Here is an 18,574-nt window from a genome sequence, read left to right on the forward strand (position 1 = left end):
TCCAGTTTCCCCTAATCAGCTGCTTCCCTGGTGTACCCCACCCCATCACCTCTATACTGACCATCTCCCCCTGGGGGTGGGAGCTTGCAACCTTCACGTGGTCCACCCTGTTTCGACTAATGCAATCAACCTGGCGTGCACGAACATTACAAACAGGTCTACCCATGACCTACAACTTTAGGCTGTGCACGCCATATGAAAGCAGAAGAAGATCTCCCCTCGACACTCTTACTCCTGTGTTTGCCTCTACAGATGCTGCTCGACTCATTGAGTTCCTGAGTCATAGGACAAGTCATGGAGTCATACAGCATGGAAACAGCCCTTTGGTCCAACTTACCCATGCCGACCAAGATGCCCCATCTACACTGGTCCCACCTGCCTGCGTTTAGCCCTCTAAACCTGACCTATCCATGTACACGTCCAAGTGTCCTTTATTGTTATTATACCTGCCTCAACTAACTCCCTTGCCCACTCGTTCCATACATCCACCACCCACTGAGTGAAAAGTTGCCCCACAGTTTCCTATTATATATTTTACCCTGTCACCGTAACCTATGTCTTCTGGTTCTCGATTCCCCTCCTCTGGGCAAGAGATTTTGTGCGTCCACCTGATCTATTCCTTTCATGATATTTTACAAGATTTCTATAAGATCATCCCTCATCCTCCTGCGCTCCATGAAATAACGTCCCAGCCTACTCAACCTCTCCCTGTAGATCAGACCCTCGAGTCCCGGCAACATCCATGTAAATCTTTTCCTGATTAATGACAGCAGATTTCACAGCACGTACTTTCTACGATTCGATAGAACTTTATTTAAAGAGGCAGACTGATTTGCCAACAGTCATAAAAACACGAAATACATGAAACATGAAATTAAAGTGATGAGTGGAAAAGATTGGGGAGGCGGTCAGTCTACTCCATGACAGAAGGGGGAGGAGATAGTTGTACAGTTTGATAGCCACAGGGAAGAAGGATCTCCTGTGGTGTTCTGTGCTGCATCTTGGTGGAACCAGTCTGTTGCTGAAGGTGCTCCTCATGTTGACCAGTGTGTCACGGAGGGGGTGAGCTGTATTGTCCAGGATGCAACAGAATCCAACTTCGCTCCCCCAGTTTTGACATCCTTGAGGACCATGGAATGATTTGTGGTATGCATGGATTTACAAAGGTGAAATCATGCTTGACTAATCTTCTGGAATTTTTTGAGGATGTAACTAGGAAAATGGACAAGTAGAGTCAGTGGATGTAGTGTACCTGGAATTTCAGAAAGCATTTGATAAGGTCTCACATAGGAGATTAGTGGGCAAAATTGGGACACAGCGTGCTGAAATAGATAGAAATTTGGTTGGTAGACAAGAAACAAAGAGTAGAGATTAACAGATCCCTTTCAGAATGGCAGGCAGTGACTAATGGGGTACCGCAAGGCTCAGTGCAGCTATTTACAATATACATTAATGATTTGGATGAAGGGATTGAGAGCAACTATAGCAAATTTGAAGATGACACAAAGCAGAGTGGCAGTGTGAACTGTGAGGAGGATGCTATGAGAATGCAGGGTGACTTGGACAGGTTGGGGTAGTGGGCAGATGCATGGTAGATGAAGTTTAATGTGGATAAATGTGAGGTTATCCACTTCGGTGGCAAAATCAGGAAGGCAGATTACTATCTAAAAGGCATCAAGTTGGGAAAAAGGGAAGTACAACGGGATCTGGGGGTCCTTGTACACCAGTCTATGAAAGTAAGCATGCAGGTACAGCAGGCAGTGAAGAAAGGGATTGGCATGTGGGCCTTTATAACAAGTCAAATCGAATATAGGAGCAAAGAGGTCCTTCTGCAATTGTACAGAGCCCTAGTGAAATCACACCTGGAGTAATGTGTGCAGTTTTGGTCCCCTAATTTGAGGAAGGACATTCTTGCTATTGAGGAAGTGCAGCGTAGGTTTACAAGGTTAATTCCCGGGATGGCGGGATTGTCATATGCTGAGAGAATGGAGCAGCTGGGCTTGTACACTCTGGAATTTGGAAAGGAAGAGAGGGGATCTGATTGAAACATATAAGATTATTAAGGGATTGGACATGCTAGAGGCAGGAAGCATGTGCCCGATATTGGGGGAGTCCAGAACCAGGGGTCACACAGTTTAAGAATAAGGGGTAAGCCATTTAAAAAGGAGATGAGGAAAAACTTTTTCACCCAGAGAGTTGTGAATCTGTGGAATTCTCTGCCTCAGAAGGCAGTGGAGGCCAATTCTCTGGATGCTTTCAAGAGAGAGTTAAAGATAGCAGGGCTCTTAAAAATAGCGGAGTCGGGGCAAATGGTGAGAAGGCAGGAATGGGGTACTGATTGTGGATGATCAGTCATGATCACAATGAATGGCGGTGCTGGCTCGAAGGGCCAAATGGCCTACTCCTGCACCTATTGTCTATATCTATTGCCTAATACTCACCTAGTCGTATTGTACATATAATCCGTGTTGGGCAGATGCACAGCGACCTCTGGGGTTGGTGTGATATTGCCAAGCTGTGAGCATCTAAAACCATAGAGAGACACCAAATTAACTCTACCAGGCAGTGACTTTCAGAAAACAGTTGATTAGTATGTGTATCAGGGGTTATGGGGAGAAGGCAGGAGATGGGTTGAGAGGGAAAGATAGATCAGCCATGATTGAATGGTGGAGGAGACTTGATGGGCCTAATGGCCTCATTCTGGTCCTATAACTTACAAACATATTTAGATATGTATAAATTGTATGAATATTGACTTATCTAACTTCAAATAAACCTTGCTTTCCTTCTCTCTCCATCCTTCCCTCCCTCTCCCAGTCTCTGACCAGTCTGATTGTCTCCCTTATTATATTTTGTCTCTGTTTGTTATGTTGTCAGCTTCCCCGAGCTAACAATGTTCTATTCTACAATTTCCTTGATGCTTATCTCTTTTGATCTCTTGTTTTGACACTTTTCCATCCTTATCTCTGTGTCTCCCTCTCCCCTGACTGTCTGAAGAAGGGTCTCGACTCAAAACGTCACCCATTCCTTCTATCCAGAGATGTTGCCTGTCCCACCGAGTTACTCCAGCATTTGTGTAACATAGGTTTCAACTTCCCTTTTAATCCTTTAACTAATTACTTTTTGTCCCCTTGTTATAAACCCTTTAGATTAGGGACCTGGGTTTCAGCCTGTTTGGGGAGCATAGTAGTGCAGCTTGTAGAGCTGCTGCCTCACAGCATCAGAGACCCAGGTTCGATACTGATCTCGGGTCAAGGGACTGTGTGGAGTTTGCTCATTCTCCCTGTGACCGCGTGGGTTTCCTCTGGGTGCTCCGGTCTCCTCACGCATCCCAAAGATGTGTGCGTTTGTAGGTTATTTGGCTTCTGTAATTTGCCTCTAGTGTGTAGGGAGTGGATGAAAAAATGGGATGACATCGTGAATAGGTCACCAAGTCCATGCCGACTATCAATCACCCCGTCCATACTAGTTCTATGTTATCCCAACTTAACTGGGCCAATTAAACTGCAAACTCGCACGTCGGCAGGTTGGTGCAGACCCGGTGAGCCGAAGGGCCTGTTTCATCGCTGTATCTCTGAAGAAAAGTAAAGCTGACCTCAAAGTCCTAAGAGCCTGTCCCACTTACGCGACCTTATCAGGCGATTGCCAGCACCCGTGATAGGTCGCCGAAATGTTTGACATGTTGAAAATTCAGCGGCGACCAAACACTACGACTCTTTGGAGACCTCTCATGATCATAGGAGATCTCTCACGACCGTACAGGCTGACAAGAAAGACGCTACGACTCTTTGGAGACCTCGGGTGGGAGGTCTCCAAAGAGTCGTAGCGTCTTTCTTGTCACCGCTGAATTTTCAACATATCGAAAATTTCAGCGACCTATCACGGGTGCTGGCAGTCGCCTCTAAAGTCGCCCTTAATTAGGAATAAGTCATGTTCAGTTTAGATGGGAGGGTTGAAGTGATATGATGAGTTTGAGTTTAGTTTAGTTTAGAGATACAGCGCAGAAATAGGCCCTTCGGCCCACTGAGTACTCACCAACTGGCGATCCCCGCACATTAACACTACCCTACACATACTAGGGACAATTTTACATTTACACCAAGCCAATTAACCTACAAACCTGGATGTCTTTGGAGTTTGGGAGGAAATCGAAGATCACAGAGAATACCCACGCAGGTCACGGGGAGAACGTACAAACTCCGTACAGACAGCACCAGTAGTTAGATTCGAACTCGGGTGGCTGGCGAGGCAGCAACTCTACCGCTGAGCCACCGTGCGACCCCTTCCATCAAGGTGGTTCGCAATGTTACCAACAGGATTCCATGCTTCAACTAGTCTCCTTCCATGAATTCCTTTCCCACTTAATATATATATATTCCCAATGGAACCAAGTCTTGTTCACTTAGGACTTACCTCGTAATGAGCTGCTTCACGTCCTGTAAATAAAAGTGAAAAAAGCAGTCAATACATAATTAAATAAATATAGTTCATATATTATTAGGGCAGATGGGGTTACTGATACTCAAAATTAACTCATGCAATGCGGAGAATTCTTCAAGAAGTTTAAACCTTTACTTGCAAATCAATGCTGGAACAATCACCGAGCAAGACCACGTGAATGTTCAGTTTCAAAACACGAGTCGCTTCTTTTTATGGCATGTTTAGCCCTCAGTGCATTTCCATACCCAATCCCTTGCAGACATTCCCCTATCATAAACCAAACCCAATCACTTGCTCCCACCTATCTCCTCCTTCCCAGTACTTTTCCATTCCGTAATAGTTATAAGCCACACGATTCCCATTTGTTAGGCCCCTTGCTTCGCTCGTGGCGAGAGTTCCTTGTTGTTTTTGGCCTCTTTATCGCTCTGATGCCACCTTGATAAAGGGGTGCGTTCGGACAGGCATAGACCCTGGGCCTCTTTATTGCTCCTAGTTATCTTATTAACGATATTACACAGTGCAAATGAATGTTACAGATCCGCTGCACAAGGCTATAGCATCGGGGGAGAGATCTGAACTACTGTTGTTTCAGAGACCTCTTTTTACAAAGGAATGTCGTATCTTAACAGAGACCAACCAGCTAATCTCAGTCATCAGAGACTAATTTTCAATACAAAAGATTAAAACAGTATAAAAGATACAAACGTATAGTATAAAATATAATATACTATATATTAAGCCATTCGGCTCATCAAGTCTACTCCTCCATTCAATCATGGCTGTTCAATCTTTCCCTCTCAACCCCATTCACCTGCCTTCGCCCTATAACTCCTTACACCCGTACTTATCAATAAACCTTAGAATAAATATCAATACAAATCATCTAAATAATGAAAGGCCTGGATATAGTGAGAAAAACATTTTTCACACAGAGTGGTGAATCTCTGGAACTCTCTGCCATAGAAGGTAGTTGAGGCCAGTTCATTAGCTATATTTAAGAGGGAATTAGATGTGGCCCTTGTGGCTAAAGGGATCAGGGGGTATGGAGAGAAGGCAGGTACAGGATACTGAGTTGGATGATCAGCCATGATCATATTGAATGGCCGAATTCGAAGGGCCGAATGGCCTACTCCTGCACCTATTGTCTATGTTTCTATATAGAGAGAATATTTCCAGTAGTGGGAGAGTCTAGGACGAGAGGGCACAGCCTCAGAATAAAAGGACGTACTTTTAGAAAGGAAAAGAAATATCTTTAGTCAGAGGGTGGTGAATCTGTGGAATTAATTGACACAGATGGCTGTGGAGGCCAAGTCATTTGGCTATTTTTAAAGCAGAGCTTAATAAACAAATATAATAAACTTTATAATTTCGGACTCAGGGTCCAGACAAGGGACACCAGTATATAAAAATACATTGCACATAAATACACCATAAAGTACATATAAAATCTTAGTATATCACTTATAAAAGCAGCATAAATTATATATTAAAAAAAACACGAGGCAAAATCCAGAATAAAAAATTATCAATGTCCTATATCGAGACAGCAATACCAGTGTCTCCACAACTGAGATTGATAGATTCTTGATTAGTAAGGGCGTCAAAGGTTATGGGGAGAAGGCAGAAGAATGGAGGTGACAGGGGAAAGTAGATCAGCCATGATCGAATGGCGGAATGGTCCCAATGGGCTGAATGGCCATATTCTGCTTCTATGTCTTATGATCTTATGAATTAAACCAAGAGTGCATTTGCTTCAGTGAAGAATCACAATTATGCAGGTCCTTCAGCCCATTGACTGTCAAGCACTCATTTAGACTACATACATTTTATTCTCCACATATTCTCATCAACTCCCCACAGCTTCCACCACTTATAGCAACACACGACGGTTTGGTTGAGGTTTATTATTGTCACGTGTACCGAGGTACAGTGAAAAGCTTTGTACTGCATGCTATCTGAACAGCTCAGATATACCATCCATAAATAAAATCAAGTCAAATTCAAATACAACAGATAGAGCAAAGGGGAAGATACAGAGTGTAGGATATCGTTCTCAGCATTGTAGTGCATCAGTTCCAGAGACAAAGTCCAATGTCCTCAGTAGGGCAATTTTTCAATAATCATTTAACCCCTTATGGCCTTTATATAAGAACTGATACAAAATTTAGAATTGAGACTTTAGTGTGGAAACAGGCAAGTCCGCGCCGACCCGCGATCCCCATGCATTAACACTATCCTACACTAGGAACAATTTACATTTATACCAAACCAATTAACCTACAAACCTTTACCCATTTGTAATGTGGGAGGAATATACTGCCAGTGGCTGTGTGGTTGGAACTGTACCTGAATAAAAGAGAGAGCATCCTTCTGGTCTTGGTCTTGGGATTCCTTATCTATTAGTTGACGTTTATCCATCTTTTCTACCAACGAGTCAGATTCGTTCTTGATGTGGGAGAGTACTCGGTGTTCCTCATCATCGATCGCCTTCAGTACAGTCTTCTCATCTTCTTCCAATTGCTTCCTCCATCCGGAGAACTCAGTCGATAGTTTTTCCTTCATCTCCTTGATGTCCTTCTGAAAATTCAATCAACGCAAACATTTCAGTTTAGTTTAGAACTACAGCGTGGAAACAGGCCCTTCGACCCACCGAGTCCGCGCCGACCAGCAATCCCTGCACAATAACACTATCCTAGCACACACACCGCAAGGCTCAGTACTGGGACCCCAGCTATTTACAATATATATTAATGATCTGGATGAGGGAATTGAAGGCAATATCTCCAAGTTTGCGGATGACACTAAGCTGGGGGCAGTGTTAGGTGTGAGGAGGATGCTAGGAGACTGCAAGGTGACTTGGATAGGCTGGGTGAGTGGGCAAATGTTTGGCAGATGCAGTTTAATGTGGATAAATGTGAGGTTATCCATTTTGGTGGCAAAAACGGGAAAGCAGATTATTATCTAAACGGTGGTCGATTGGGAAAGGGGGAGATGCAGCGAGACCTGGGTGGCATGGTACAGCAGTCATTGAAGGTAGGCATGCAGGTGCAGCAGGCAGTAAAGAAAGCGAATGGCATGTTGGCTTTCATAGCAAGAGGATTTGAGTATAGGAGCAGGGAGGTTCTACTGCAGTTGTATAGGGTCTTGGTGAGACCACACCTGGAGTATTGCGTGCAGTTTTGGTCTCCAAATCTGAGGAAGGACATTATTGCCATAGAGGGAGTGCAGAGAAGGTTCACCAGACTGATTCCTGGGATGTCAGGACTGTCTTATGAAGAAAGACTGGATAGACTTGGTTTATACTCTCTGGAATTTAGGAGATTGAGAGGGGATCTTATAGAAACTTACACAATTCTTAAGGGGTTGGACAGGCTAGATGCAGGAAGATTGTTCCCGATGTTGGGGAAGTCCAGGACAAGGGGTCACAGCTTAAGGATAAGGGGGAAATCCTTTAGAACCGAGATGAGGAGAACTTTTTTCACACAGAGAGTGGTGAATCTCTGAAACTCTCTGCCACAGAGGGTAGTTGAGGCCAGTTCATTGGCTATATTTAAGAGCCTATTTAAGAGTTAGATGTGGCCCTTGTGGCCAAGGGGATCAGAGGGTATGGAGAGAAGGCAGGTACGGGATACTGAGTTGGATGATCAGCCATGATCATATTAAATGGCGGTGCAGGCTCGAAGGGCCGAATGGCCTACTCCTGCACCTAATTTCTATGTTTCTATGTTTCTACTAGGAACAATTTATGTAAATCATGGCCAAAAGAGAGCCAAAATAAAGCAGAGGATTCAAGCATCCACAAGGCCTTTTGGTCATTTCTGTATAAGAAGCCACAAGCTGCTAACTGGTGCTGGGAAGTCTAGGTCCCGGATCAGTCCTTCAGCTGAGGAAGGTCTAAGTATCTTTATAATGTTGCAAGACAGTTACCCTGCTAAATGTTGATTGGCCAAAGTGTTAAGCCCTGGCAGAATTGTTTTGTGTTCCAGGGTAAATGTTGCATTTTCATTAACTAGCTTCCTTCCAGAAGCTTCTGTAAGAAGCATTGTTTAAAACTCTCTGTAATTGGGTTGGGGAACTGTCAATAATGTATTGATGTGATTAATATGTATGATTGGGACTTCCGGTGGCGCCATGGAGCATTAAGGCGCGGCATTGAGCTTCTCCCCTGCAAAAATTGCAAAAAAAGCCGTTTTAAAGTCAGCACCGATTTTTTTTAAAACTCACCAGAGCTGCTGGGTGTCGTGTAAAGGTGACATCATCAGAAGGTGGCGTGAAAAACGGTAAAAATCGGGAGTTTTAAATGAGCAAAGAAAAAGGCTCAAGAGCACCTAAGAAAACCACTATCAGTCTTCAGCTCGAGAAAGTATTGGATACTCTGCAAACGACAGAAGAAGGTTCAGAAGAAGAAGAATCTTACAGCCAAGGATCTCTGCTTGAAATGGCGACAAAAGGAGACAAGAAGAAGAAGGGGGAGGAGGTAAAACAAATGCTTTTAGATATGACTGCTACAATCAATATTACATTGGAGAAGATGCAGAGTATGGAGTCTCATATGGAGAGTAACAAGCAGAGTCTGGAGACAAATATGGAGAGTAATAAGAAGAGTATGGAGACTAGCATGGAAAGAATTTCTCAAAAAATTGATAATACTTGCAGTGAGTTAAAAGAACTGAAGAAGCAATATAAGGAATTTGATAAAAGACTAAACTCTGTGTCAGAATCGAAAATGATTACAACAAGAAATTTAAAGGTGTGAAGGATGATATCGGAAAGCTAGATCAGAAAATGGAAGAGATGGAGAATGAGATAAAAGAGATGGTCACGGAAATAAGGAGTTTGAAAAAATCACAGAAAACTGAAGAGGAAAAACTTGGAAGAATGACTAATAAATGTCTGGACCTGGAAGCAAGATCTCGAAGACAAAACCTGAGGATTCTCGGAGTAAATGAAGGACGAGAGGGACATGAATCTCAAGTATGTACTTTCGTTACTGATTTATTTAAAGATGTCTTTGAACTGTCGGAAAAACCAAGAATAGACGTCGCTCACCGAGTTGGGCATGTTGCAAGAGGAACAAATTATTCAAGACAGATAATTGTGAAATTCCGTGATATCTCTTCAGTGGAATTTATATTGAGAAAGATTACCCATGGGAAGAAGCTGTCATACCGTGGGGATAATGTTCAAATCTTCCGCGATTACCCACCCGAGGTAGTCCGGAGAATGAGATTGTTCACACCGGCAAGACACACTCTGAAGGATATTCCCGGAATTAGATATGGGGTCGTGTTTCCCGGGAGAATGAAAGTATCTTATAACAGCACTGAACGGTCATTTGCAGATCCCGGAAAGGCTTTAAAGTATGCAGAGGATATCGTTAAGAAAACATCGGGGCAAGCAGTCGACAAGGAAGAAGATTGAACTTTTTAATTCTTATGATAGAGTTTTGAACTGGTTAAAATGGCCGAGCTTTCCAGACAATTATAAAGCTTATCTCGCTGGAATGTGTTATTCAGAGAGCCTGGCTATATTTCACCTTGAACGAAAAGCTCAAAGTTTAAAACCCCTTGGTACCTGCTTGTATGGTAGTTAACTCTTTGATACCTGCTTGTATGGTGTTGGTGCCTGCTTGTATGGTAGTTATAGAACGGGATATTATGTAAGTATCCTGGGTGGATATAAACGGTAACGTTTAGATTAGATTAAGATTAGATAAATTGGAAAGACATATATACTTATATAATCGTGTATAATTGATTCACAACTGGATCAAGGACTGCAACATCCTGATCTTCACGGAAACTTGGCTCAACACTGACGTTCCTGACAGCGCCATCCAGCTATCGGGGCGTCATTTAGTCCGAGCGGACAGGACATCAGACTCCGGTAAGACCAGAGGTGGGGGCCTGTGCATTTATGTAAATAAAGCATGGTGCACGGACTCCACCATCATCGACAGTCACTGCTCAGCTAACCTTGAGTTCCTCTTGGTTAGATGCAGACCGTTCTATCTGCCCAGAGAGTTCACCTCCACTGTTGTGACTGCAGCCTATATCCCTCCTGATGTTAATGCCAAGCTTGCAATGAAAGAGCTGCATACCAAAGATCCTATAGCAGAGCAAGATGGGTTACTCTCACGCAAACGTGAAGTACGTTCATGGGCGGATTCATGGACGATTTTATGCCTCATTTTAGCAACCTGCCCCCGCCATCTTGTTCCGCCATCTTGCTCCGCTTTCTTGCTCCCGCCTTCTTGCTTCCGGCCAAAGATTGGATCCGCAGCGAGGAGAGAGAATGCGGGGCCCGGGGCAGCGGAGTGGAGAGAGGGAGTGCGGGGCCCGGGGCAGCGGGGAGGGGTGGTTGGGGCCGGGGGAAGGGAGTGTGGGGCCCGGGGGAGAGGGAGTGTGGGGCCCGGGGCAGCGGGGAGTGCGGGGCCCGGGGCAGCGGGGAGAGGGGAGTGCGGGGCCCGGGCCAGCGGGGAGGAGTGCGGGGCCCGGGGCGGGGAGACAGAGTGCGGGGCCCGGGGGCAGCGGGGGAGAGGGAGTGTGGGGCCCAGGGCAGCGGGGAGAGAAGAGTGCGGGGCCCGGGGCAGCGGGGAGAGGAGTGTGGGGCCCGGGGCCCGAGGAGAAGCGCGGGAGGGGTAGCGGAGAGAAGGAGTGCGGGGCCCGGGGCAGCGAGGAGAAGGAGTGCGGGGTCCGGGGCAGCGGGGAGAGGGAGTGCGGGGCCCGGGGCAGCGGGGAATAGGAGTGCGGGGCCCGGGGCAGCGAGGAGAAGGAGTGTGGGGCCCGGGGCAGCGGGGAGAGAGAGTGCGGGGCCCGGGGCAGCGGGGAGAAGGAGTGCGGGGCCCGGGGCAGCGAGGAGAAGGAGTGCGGGGCCCGGGGCAGCGGGGAGAGAGCGGGTGCGGGGCCCGGGGCAGCGGGGAGAAGGAGTGCGGGGCCCGGGGCAGCGAGGAGAGAGAGTGCGGGGCAGCGGGGAGAGGGAGTGCGGGGTCCGGGGCAGCGAGGAGAGAGAGGAGTGCGGGGCAGCGGGGAGAGAGAGTGCGGGGCCCGGGGCAGCGAGGAGAGGGAGTGCGGGGCCCGGGGCAGCGAGGAGAAGGAGTGCGGGGCCCGGGGCAGCGAGAGAGAGTGGGGGCCCGGGGCGGCGAGGAGGGGACATTGTAGTAAGGGGGCAGGCGAGAGAGTGCCGGGGGGGATAAGGCCTAGTGTGTGTGAAGTTGCAGGGAGGTTTACAATGTTTCTTATTTACAATGTTTCTTATTTAATGTCCCTTGTCTAGTCTGAAATAAAGTTCATTATTGGATTAGAAGAAATATAATTGTGTGTGTTATATACATTTATATAATTTTCATGTATGTGTGTTTATAAACATTTTATTCTTTAACAAGAATCAACAGAATTATGAACTAACAGAATTATGAATCTAACCCTATAATCACGCACAAAAAGTCCCCCCCTGTCAATCACCCTGCGAGTCGGGTCGGTTCCGGTTACTACAAAATCAACTCAAACACTGTTTGTGAGCCATTTAAAAATAAATGATTTAAAAAACATTAAAAAAGACAATTACCAGAATCAAATTTTATTCTTGACAAGAAGTTTGAACTGACAGATTTATGAATCTAACCCACACAAACTGTTGCCCCGCAACATTGATTACAGTGCGAGTCGGGTCGGGTTAGGTAGGCTCAGGTTGCTAAAATGGGTGTGGAAAAATGCCCATGATCCCCTCCATAGCGTACTACACGTCAGTCCATTGCATTTCGCAGGAGTAGCCTATCTTGCTCTGCTATAGGATCTTTGCTGCATACTGCCATTAGCAATCAACAGACGCACAACCCCGAGGCAGCCTTCATTGTTGCAGGTGACTTCAATCACTCTAACCTGAAGACTATACTCCCCAAATTCCACCAACATGTCTCCTTCCCCACTAGAGTAGACAAGACACTGGACAAAGTCTACACCAACATGGCTGAAGCTTACAAAGCCATCCCCCTCCCCCACCTTGGTCAGTCTGATCACGTCTCATTGTTCCTGCTCCCTAAGTACTCCCCACTCATCAGACAGGTTAAACCAACTGTGAGGACAGTTAAAGTCTGGTCAGAGGAAGCGGGCTTCACACTTCAGCAGTGTTTTGGAAAAACTGACTAGAAGGTGTTTGCAGCCCAGGCCACCCTTGACTCCCACACGGACATTGATTCCTATACATCCTCTGTTCTGGACTTTATAAACTCCACCATCAATAGTGTCACCTCCCTCAAACAGGTGACCATATTCCCGAATCAGAAGCCATGGATGAACAGCGAGGTCAGGCTACTGCTGAAAGCACGGGACACCGCTTTCAGGTCAGGCGATGCTCGAGCCTACAGTTCATCCAGGGCTAACCTGAAGAGGGGCATCAGGAAGGCCAAGCACTGCCATAAGCTCAGGATTGAGGAGCACTTTAACAACAACTCCGACCCCCGACGCATGTGGCAAGGCATCCAGGCCATCACGGACTACAGACCCTCCTACACCACCCCCACATCCAGCGACGCCTCCTTCCTTGAGGAGCTTAATCACTTCTATGGCCGCTTCGACAGGGACAATCTAGAGACAGCCATCAAGGCTGTGCTACCTGCCAATCACCAACCCCTCACACTCACCCCTTATACGTGGCACTGAGAGGACTAATGCACGTAAAGCTTCTGGCCCTGACGGCATCCCCGGGCGCGTGCTCAGGGCCTGTGATGCGCAGCTGACAGACGTCTGGACTGACATCTTCAACCTGTCACTTGCCCAAGCAGTTGTCCCCACTTGCCTTAAAACCACCTCCATCGTGCCAGTGCCAAAACACTCCACTGCGGCAAGCCTCAACGACTTCCGCCCAGTTGCACTTACCCCCATCATCACCAAGTGCTTCGAGAGGCTGGTCCTGGCACACCTCAAAAGCTGCCTACCCCCCACACTGGATCCCTATCAGTTTGCCTACCGCAAGAACAGGAGTAAGGAGGATGCCATCTCAACGGCACTTCTCTCCGCCCTCTCCCACCTCGACAACAGAGACACTTACGTAAGAATGCTGTTCATCGATTACAGCTCAGCATTCAACACCATTATACCATCAAAACTGATCACCAAACTCGGTAACCTGGGCATCGACCCCTCCCTCTGCAACTGGATACTGGACTTTCTAACCAACAGACCACAGTCTGTTAGGTTAGACAAGCACACCTCTTCAACCCTCACCCTGAACACCGGCGTTCACAGGGCTGTGTGCTGAGCCCCCTCCTCTACTCCCTCTTCACCTATGACTGCACACCTGCACATGGTACTAACACCATCATCAAGTATGCAGATGATACAACGGTGATTGGCCTCATCAGCGACAACGATGAGTTGGCCTACAGGGAGGAGGTCCAGCACTTAGCAGCATGGTGCGCTGACAACAACCTGGCCCTTAACTCCAAGAAGACCAAGGAGCTCATTGTAGACTTCAGGAAGTCCAGAGGCGGCACGCACACCCCCATCCACATTAACGGGACGGAGGTGGAACGTGTTTCTAGCTTCAGGTTCCTGGGAGTCAACATCTCCGATGACCTCTCTTGGACCCACAATACCTCAACTCTGATCAAGAAGGCTCACCAGCGTCTCTTCTTCCTGAGGAGACTGAAGAAGGTCCATCTGTCTCCTCAGATCCTGGTGAACTTCTACCGCTGCACCATCGAGAGCATCCTTACCAACTACATCACAGTATGGTATGACAACTGCTCTGTCTCCGACCGGAAAGCACTGCAGAGGGTGGTGAAAATTGCCCAACGCATCACCGGTTCCTCGCTCCCCTCCATTGAGTCTGTCCAAATCAAGCGTTGTCTGTGGAGGGCGCTCAGCATCGCCAAGGACTGCTCTCACCCCAACCATGGACTGTTTACCCTCCTACCATCCGGGAGGCGCTACAGGTCTCTCCGTTGCCGAACCAGCAGGTCGAGGAACAGCTTCTTCCCGGCGGCTGTCACTCTACTCAACAACGTACCTCGGTGACTGCCAATCACCACCCCCCCCGGACACTTATTATTATTTATTCAAATCATTTGCTATGTCGCTCTTCCAGGGAGATGCTAAATGCATTTTGTTGTCTCTGTACTGTACACTGACAATGACAATTAAAATTGAATCTGAATCTGAATATGTTGTGTTTTATATTTGTTTTTTTACTTCTTATGTCTTTTCCTCATTTTTTTTTTTTTTTGGCTATCACTGGCGCTGGTTTGATAAATTCATATAAGAAAAGACAAAATATGAAACGGTATGTAACTTTTTATGAGGCTCTACCAAGGGGGAGGAGCTCAATGTATAACAACATCACAGAGGTCTATACATTTTTTGCCATCATTGATGGCTATTCGTCTTTAAGGTATCTTTTCTTAGATACCTTAATAGCACCTTTTTTTTTAAGCACAATCAAGATTTTTATTTGTTTATTTTTTTTGTAAGTAATTGTATATCACATTTTTTTTCTTTTTCTAAGGCACTTTACAAGAAGGAGATGCAATATAAATCTAATAACTCGGGGTGACCACCCAACTCCCAGAATTCTGAGGTATTTGGTTGCACCATATGATTCAGGAATACTATCTTGATTTATAATGCAAGACGATAGACAAATAAAGAATGGAGGAATTACATTCTGTAGTTGGAATATAAGGGGTGCCAACGAACCAATTAAGAGGGGTAAAATTTTTGCCCCACTAAAATCTTTGAAAAGCGACATGTTTTTGCAGGAAACGCACATGAAACAACAAACACAAATGAGATTAAAGGCGAAGTGGATAGGCCAAACATACTACTCCTCATTTACTTCTAAATCTAGGGGTACGACTATTCTTATTCAAAAAGGTATTCCTTTCAAATTAAAGAATACCATATCAGATAAAGAGGGAAGATATATTATACTTTCGGGAGAAATTTATGCAACCCCACTAACTATGATAAAAAATTACTCTCCGAGTTTTGACAACCCCCAATTTTTTGATTAAATTATAGATATAATATCAGAGTTTAATTACCAAAATGTGATAATAGGGGGGGACTTCAACTGTGTTTTAGATTCATATCTAGATAAATCAGCGCAAACAAAGGAGGAGTAATTTAAAATCTAAGACTAGTGAACTTCTAAATACATATATAAAAAATACTAATATAATAGATGTATGGAGATCTGCTAATCCAGTTGGAAGGGAATACTCGTTTTACTCTTCGGTACATAAAACTTATTCAAGAATTGATTATTTTTTAGTGATTATGAAATTAATGCCATATACAAACAATCCAACATACCACATTAGTAGTATCTCAGATCACTCTCCGTTGACATTTTCAGTAAAATTTGAGGGAATGCCGGGTAAAAAAATTTTTGGAGGTTTAATACACATATTTTAAATGACTTGCAAGGCTATCAATATTTAAAACAACAAAAGAAACTTTTTTTTGATACAAATGATACACCAGGTACTTCGCCTTCTTTATTATGGGAAACTTTTAAGGCATTTATTAGAGGAATTATAATTTCATATCAAAGTTTTCAAAATAAAAAGAATAAGACAGAACAAATGTTGTTAGAACAAGAAATCAAACAGTTAGAGTTAGATAATGCTAAAGATTCCACGACAGATAAACACAATAAGATAATATTACTGAAATTTAAACTTAATCAAATTTTATCAGCAAGAGTAATAAGACTATTCCAAATTACAAAACAGGAACATTTTGAGTTTGGTGACAAACCACATAAGCTTTTAGCTCGCCAATTGAAAAAACAAGAAAAGGAAAATACTATAACTAAAATTAAATCAGAGAAAGGTGAATTACTAATACTGCCTAAAGATATTAATAATAGATTTGCTCAATTTTACCAACATTTATACACATCTAAAATTAAAATAGAAGATAGTAAAATTAAAACAATTTTAGATAACTGTAATCTTCCAAAACTGGACCTTTTGGAACAAGAGGAACTTGGAGCTCAAATTACAATTAAAGAAATAGATGAAACAATAAAACCATTGAAAAATGGTAAGACCAGATGGTTTTAGTAATGAATTTTATAAAAAAATTCATGAGATAATGACCCCTTATTTATTTAATTTATACTCCCATGCTTTTAAAGAAAACATACTACAGGTGCACAACCTTTTATCCGAAAGCCTTGGGACCAGACACTTTTCGTAATTCAGAATTTGTCGGTCTTCGGAATGGAAATTTTTTAGCGTAGATTTTAATGGCTGGCTCAGTGGTAGAGTGCTCGGCTCATATCCGCAAGGTTGCGAGTTTGCGCCTTGATCCCGGCAGTTACTCGGTCGCGAGTTTGAGTCTTCAATGTAGGTTTTTTTTTGCAGAATAAATGTTTGTATGAAATGCAGTGTAGGAGAGGTCTACTGACTGTGTGGGCAGAACTTAGGAAGTGATTGCCCACCAGTCTAAAAAGCCGCTGTGTCTCCCTGTCCCTGGGATAGCAGGGGGCGATCAAACAGCACAATACTCCCTCCCCCTCCAACCCCAGAGGAATCCTCTCCCCGATGGGCCGCTACGGCGACAAGTGGCAGTTTGCCCACAGCCCAAGCTGCGCCACCCCAAGAACGAGACGCACCTTGCACACCATCCGCTTCTGCCCCTACGTGTTCCTCTGGAGTTGGAGCTGGGCTGGAGTTGCTGCTGGCTGTGGGTCTCTGGGATCTCCGTGCTTGCAGTGGGCCTGAGGGTCGCTGTCCCGTTGGTCCTGACGTCTCCGGACACCCCCCTGGACTGGAGCTGAGACTGGGAACTGTACCGCCCTTGCCCCCTCCCTCTGCAACTGCAAACAACCCCACTCTCCTGCAAGGGCGGTACAGTTCCCGGAGGATAGCAGGTGTCCGGAGACGTCAGGACCAACAGGAACCCGCTCCGCAACCCAGGTTCCTCTGTAGTTGGAGCGGGGCTGGGCTGGGCTGCTGCTGGCTGTGGGTCTCTGGGTTCTCCATGCTTGCGGTGGGCCTGGTGGTCGACGTCCAATTGGTCCTGACGTCTCCGGTGACTGTACTGACCTGCTGGCTGCCATAGCCGACGTGAAGACAGTACAAAGCCCCCGCGCCGGTGCAATAAGCCAGTGCTGGAGAGGGGAGGGAAGGGGTCACACACATGGCCGGGAACCAGAGGGGTGTAGGTGGGGTGAAACTGAAGGGAGCGACAATCTGCTGCTGCCTACACCGTGTATCGTGTCTACCGTGGGAACTTTTTAACTCAGCGGGCAGGTAGCAGCATATTGCCAATTATTAACCCTCTCGCGCAATATACCCACACCTTCTCTTTTATGAATGGGGATTTAGTTCCCCTTTCTTCGAGGACCGACCGGAGGTTCCGCTGTCACCTCTGCGGGCCGCCCTCGGTGAACGTCCTGTCTCCCTGTCCCTGGGATAGTAGGGGGCGATCAAACCGCACAATACCCCCCTCCACCTCCAACTCCAGAGGAATCCGCTCCCCGATGGGCCGCTACGGCGACAAGTGGCAGTTCTCCCACAGCCCGAGCTGCGCGACCCCAAGACCAAGACCCCCTTGCACACCATCAGCTTCTGCCCATACGGGGAGCGTGTTCCTCTGGAGTTGGAACGGGGCTGGGCTGGAGTTGCTGATCTGGGATCTCCGTGCTGGCAGTGGGCCTGGGGGTCGGTGTCCCGATGAGGGGGCTCAGCTCGGGTAGCGGCTTTTGGTGGTCCTGACGTCTCCGGCCAGATTGCAGTTTTCCTCTGGAGTTGGAACGGGGCTGGGATGCTGCTGGCTGTGGTTCTCTGGGATCTCCGTGCTTGCAGTGGGCCTGGGGGTCGGTGTCCCGTTGGTCCTGACATCTCCGGTGACTGGGACTATGCTGCTAACATAGCCGACGTGAAGACAGTGCAAAGCCCCCGCGCCGGTGCGGGGAGCTGGGGAGGGATGGGGTCACACACTGGGCCGAGAAGCAGAGGGGTGTAGGTGGGGTGAAACTGAAGGGAGCGACAATCTGCTGCTGCCTGCACGCTGAGTTAAAAAGTTCCCACGCAAGACTCACGATACACTGTGTATCGTGAGTCTACCGTGGGAACTTTTTAACTCAGCGGGCAGGTAGCAGCATATTGTCAATTATTAACCCT

General features: G+C 46.2%; 1 protein-coding gene across 1 annotated transcript in view; it reads right to left on the reverse strand.

Moving 5' to 3' along the window:
• LOC129716484 (E3 ubiquitin/ISG15 ligase TRIM25-like) overlaps positions 1–18,574 on the reverse strand; it is a 52,001-nt gene that overhangs the window by 17,519 nt on the left and 15,908 nt on the right. The window contains exons 3-5 of the mRNA XM_055666347.1: positions 6,787–7,017; positions 4,414–4,436; positions 2,442–2,525 (exon numbers count right to left, since the gene is read on the reverse strand). Of these exons, the coding sequence (XP_055522322.1) occupies positions 2,442–2,525; positions 4,414–4,436; positions 6,787–7,017 (338 nt within the window). The remainder of the gene's footprint in view (positions 1–2,441; positions 2,526–4,413; positions 4,437–6,786; positions 7,018–18,574) is intronic.

The sequence above is a fragment of the Leucoraja erinacea genome, unplaced genomic scaffold (assembly GCF_028641065.1).
Source record: "Leucoraja erinacea ecotype New England unplaced genomic scaffold, Leri_hhj_1 Leri_245S, whole genome shotgun sequence".
NCBI lineage: Eukaryota > Metazoa > Chordata > Chondrichthyes > Rajiformes > Rajidae > Leucoraja > Leucoraja erinaceus.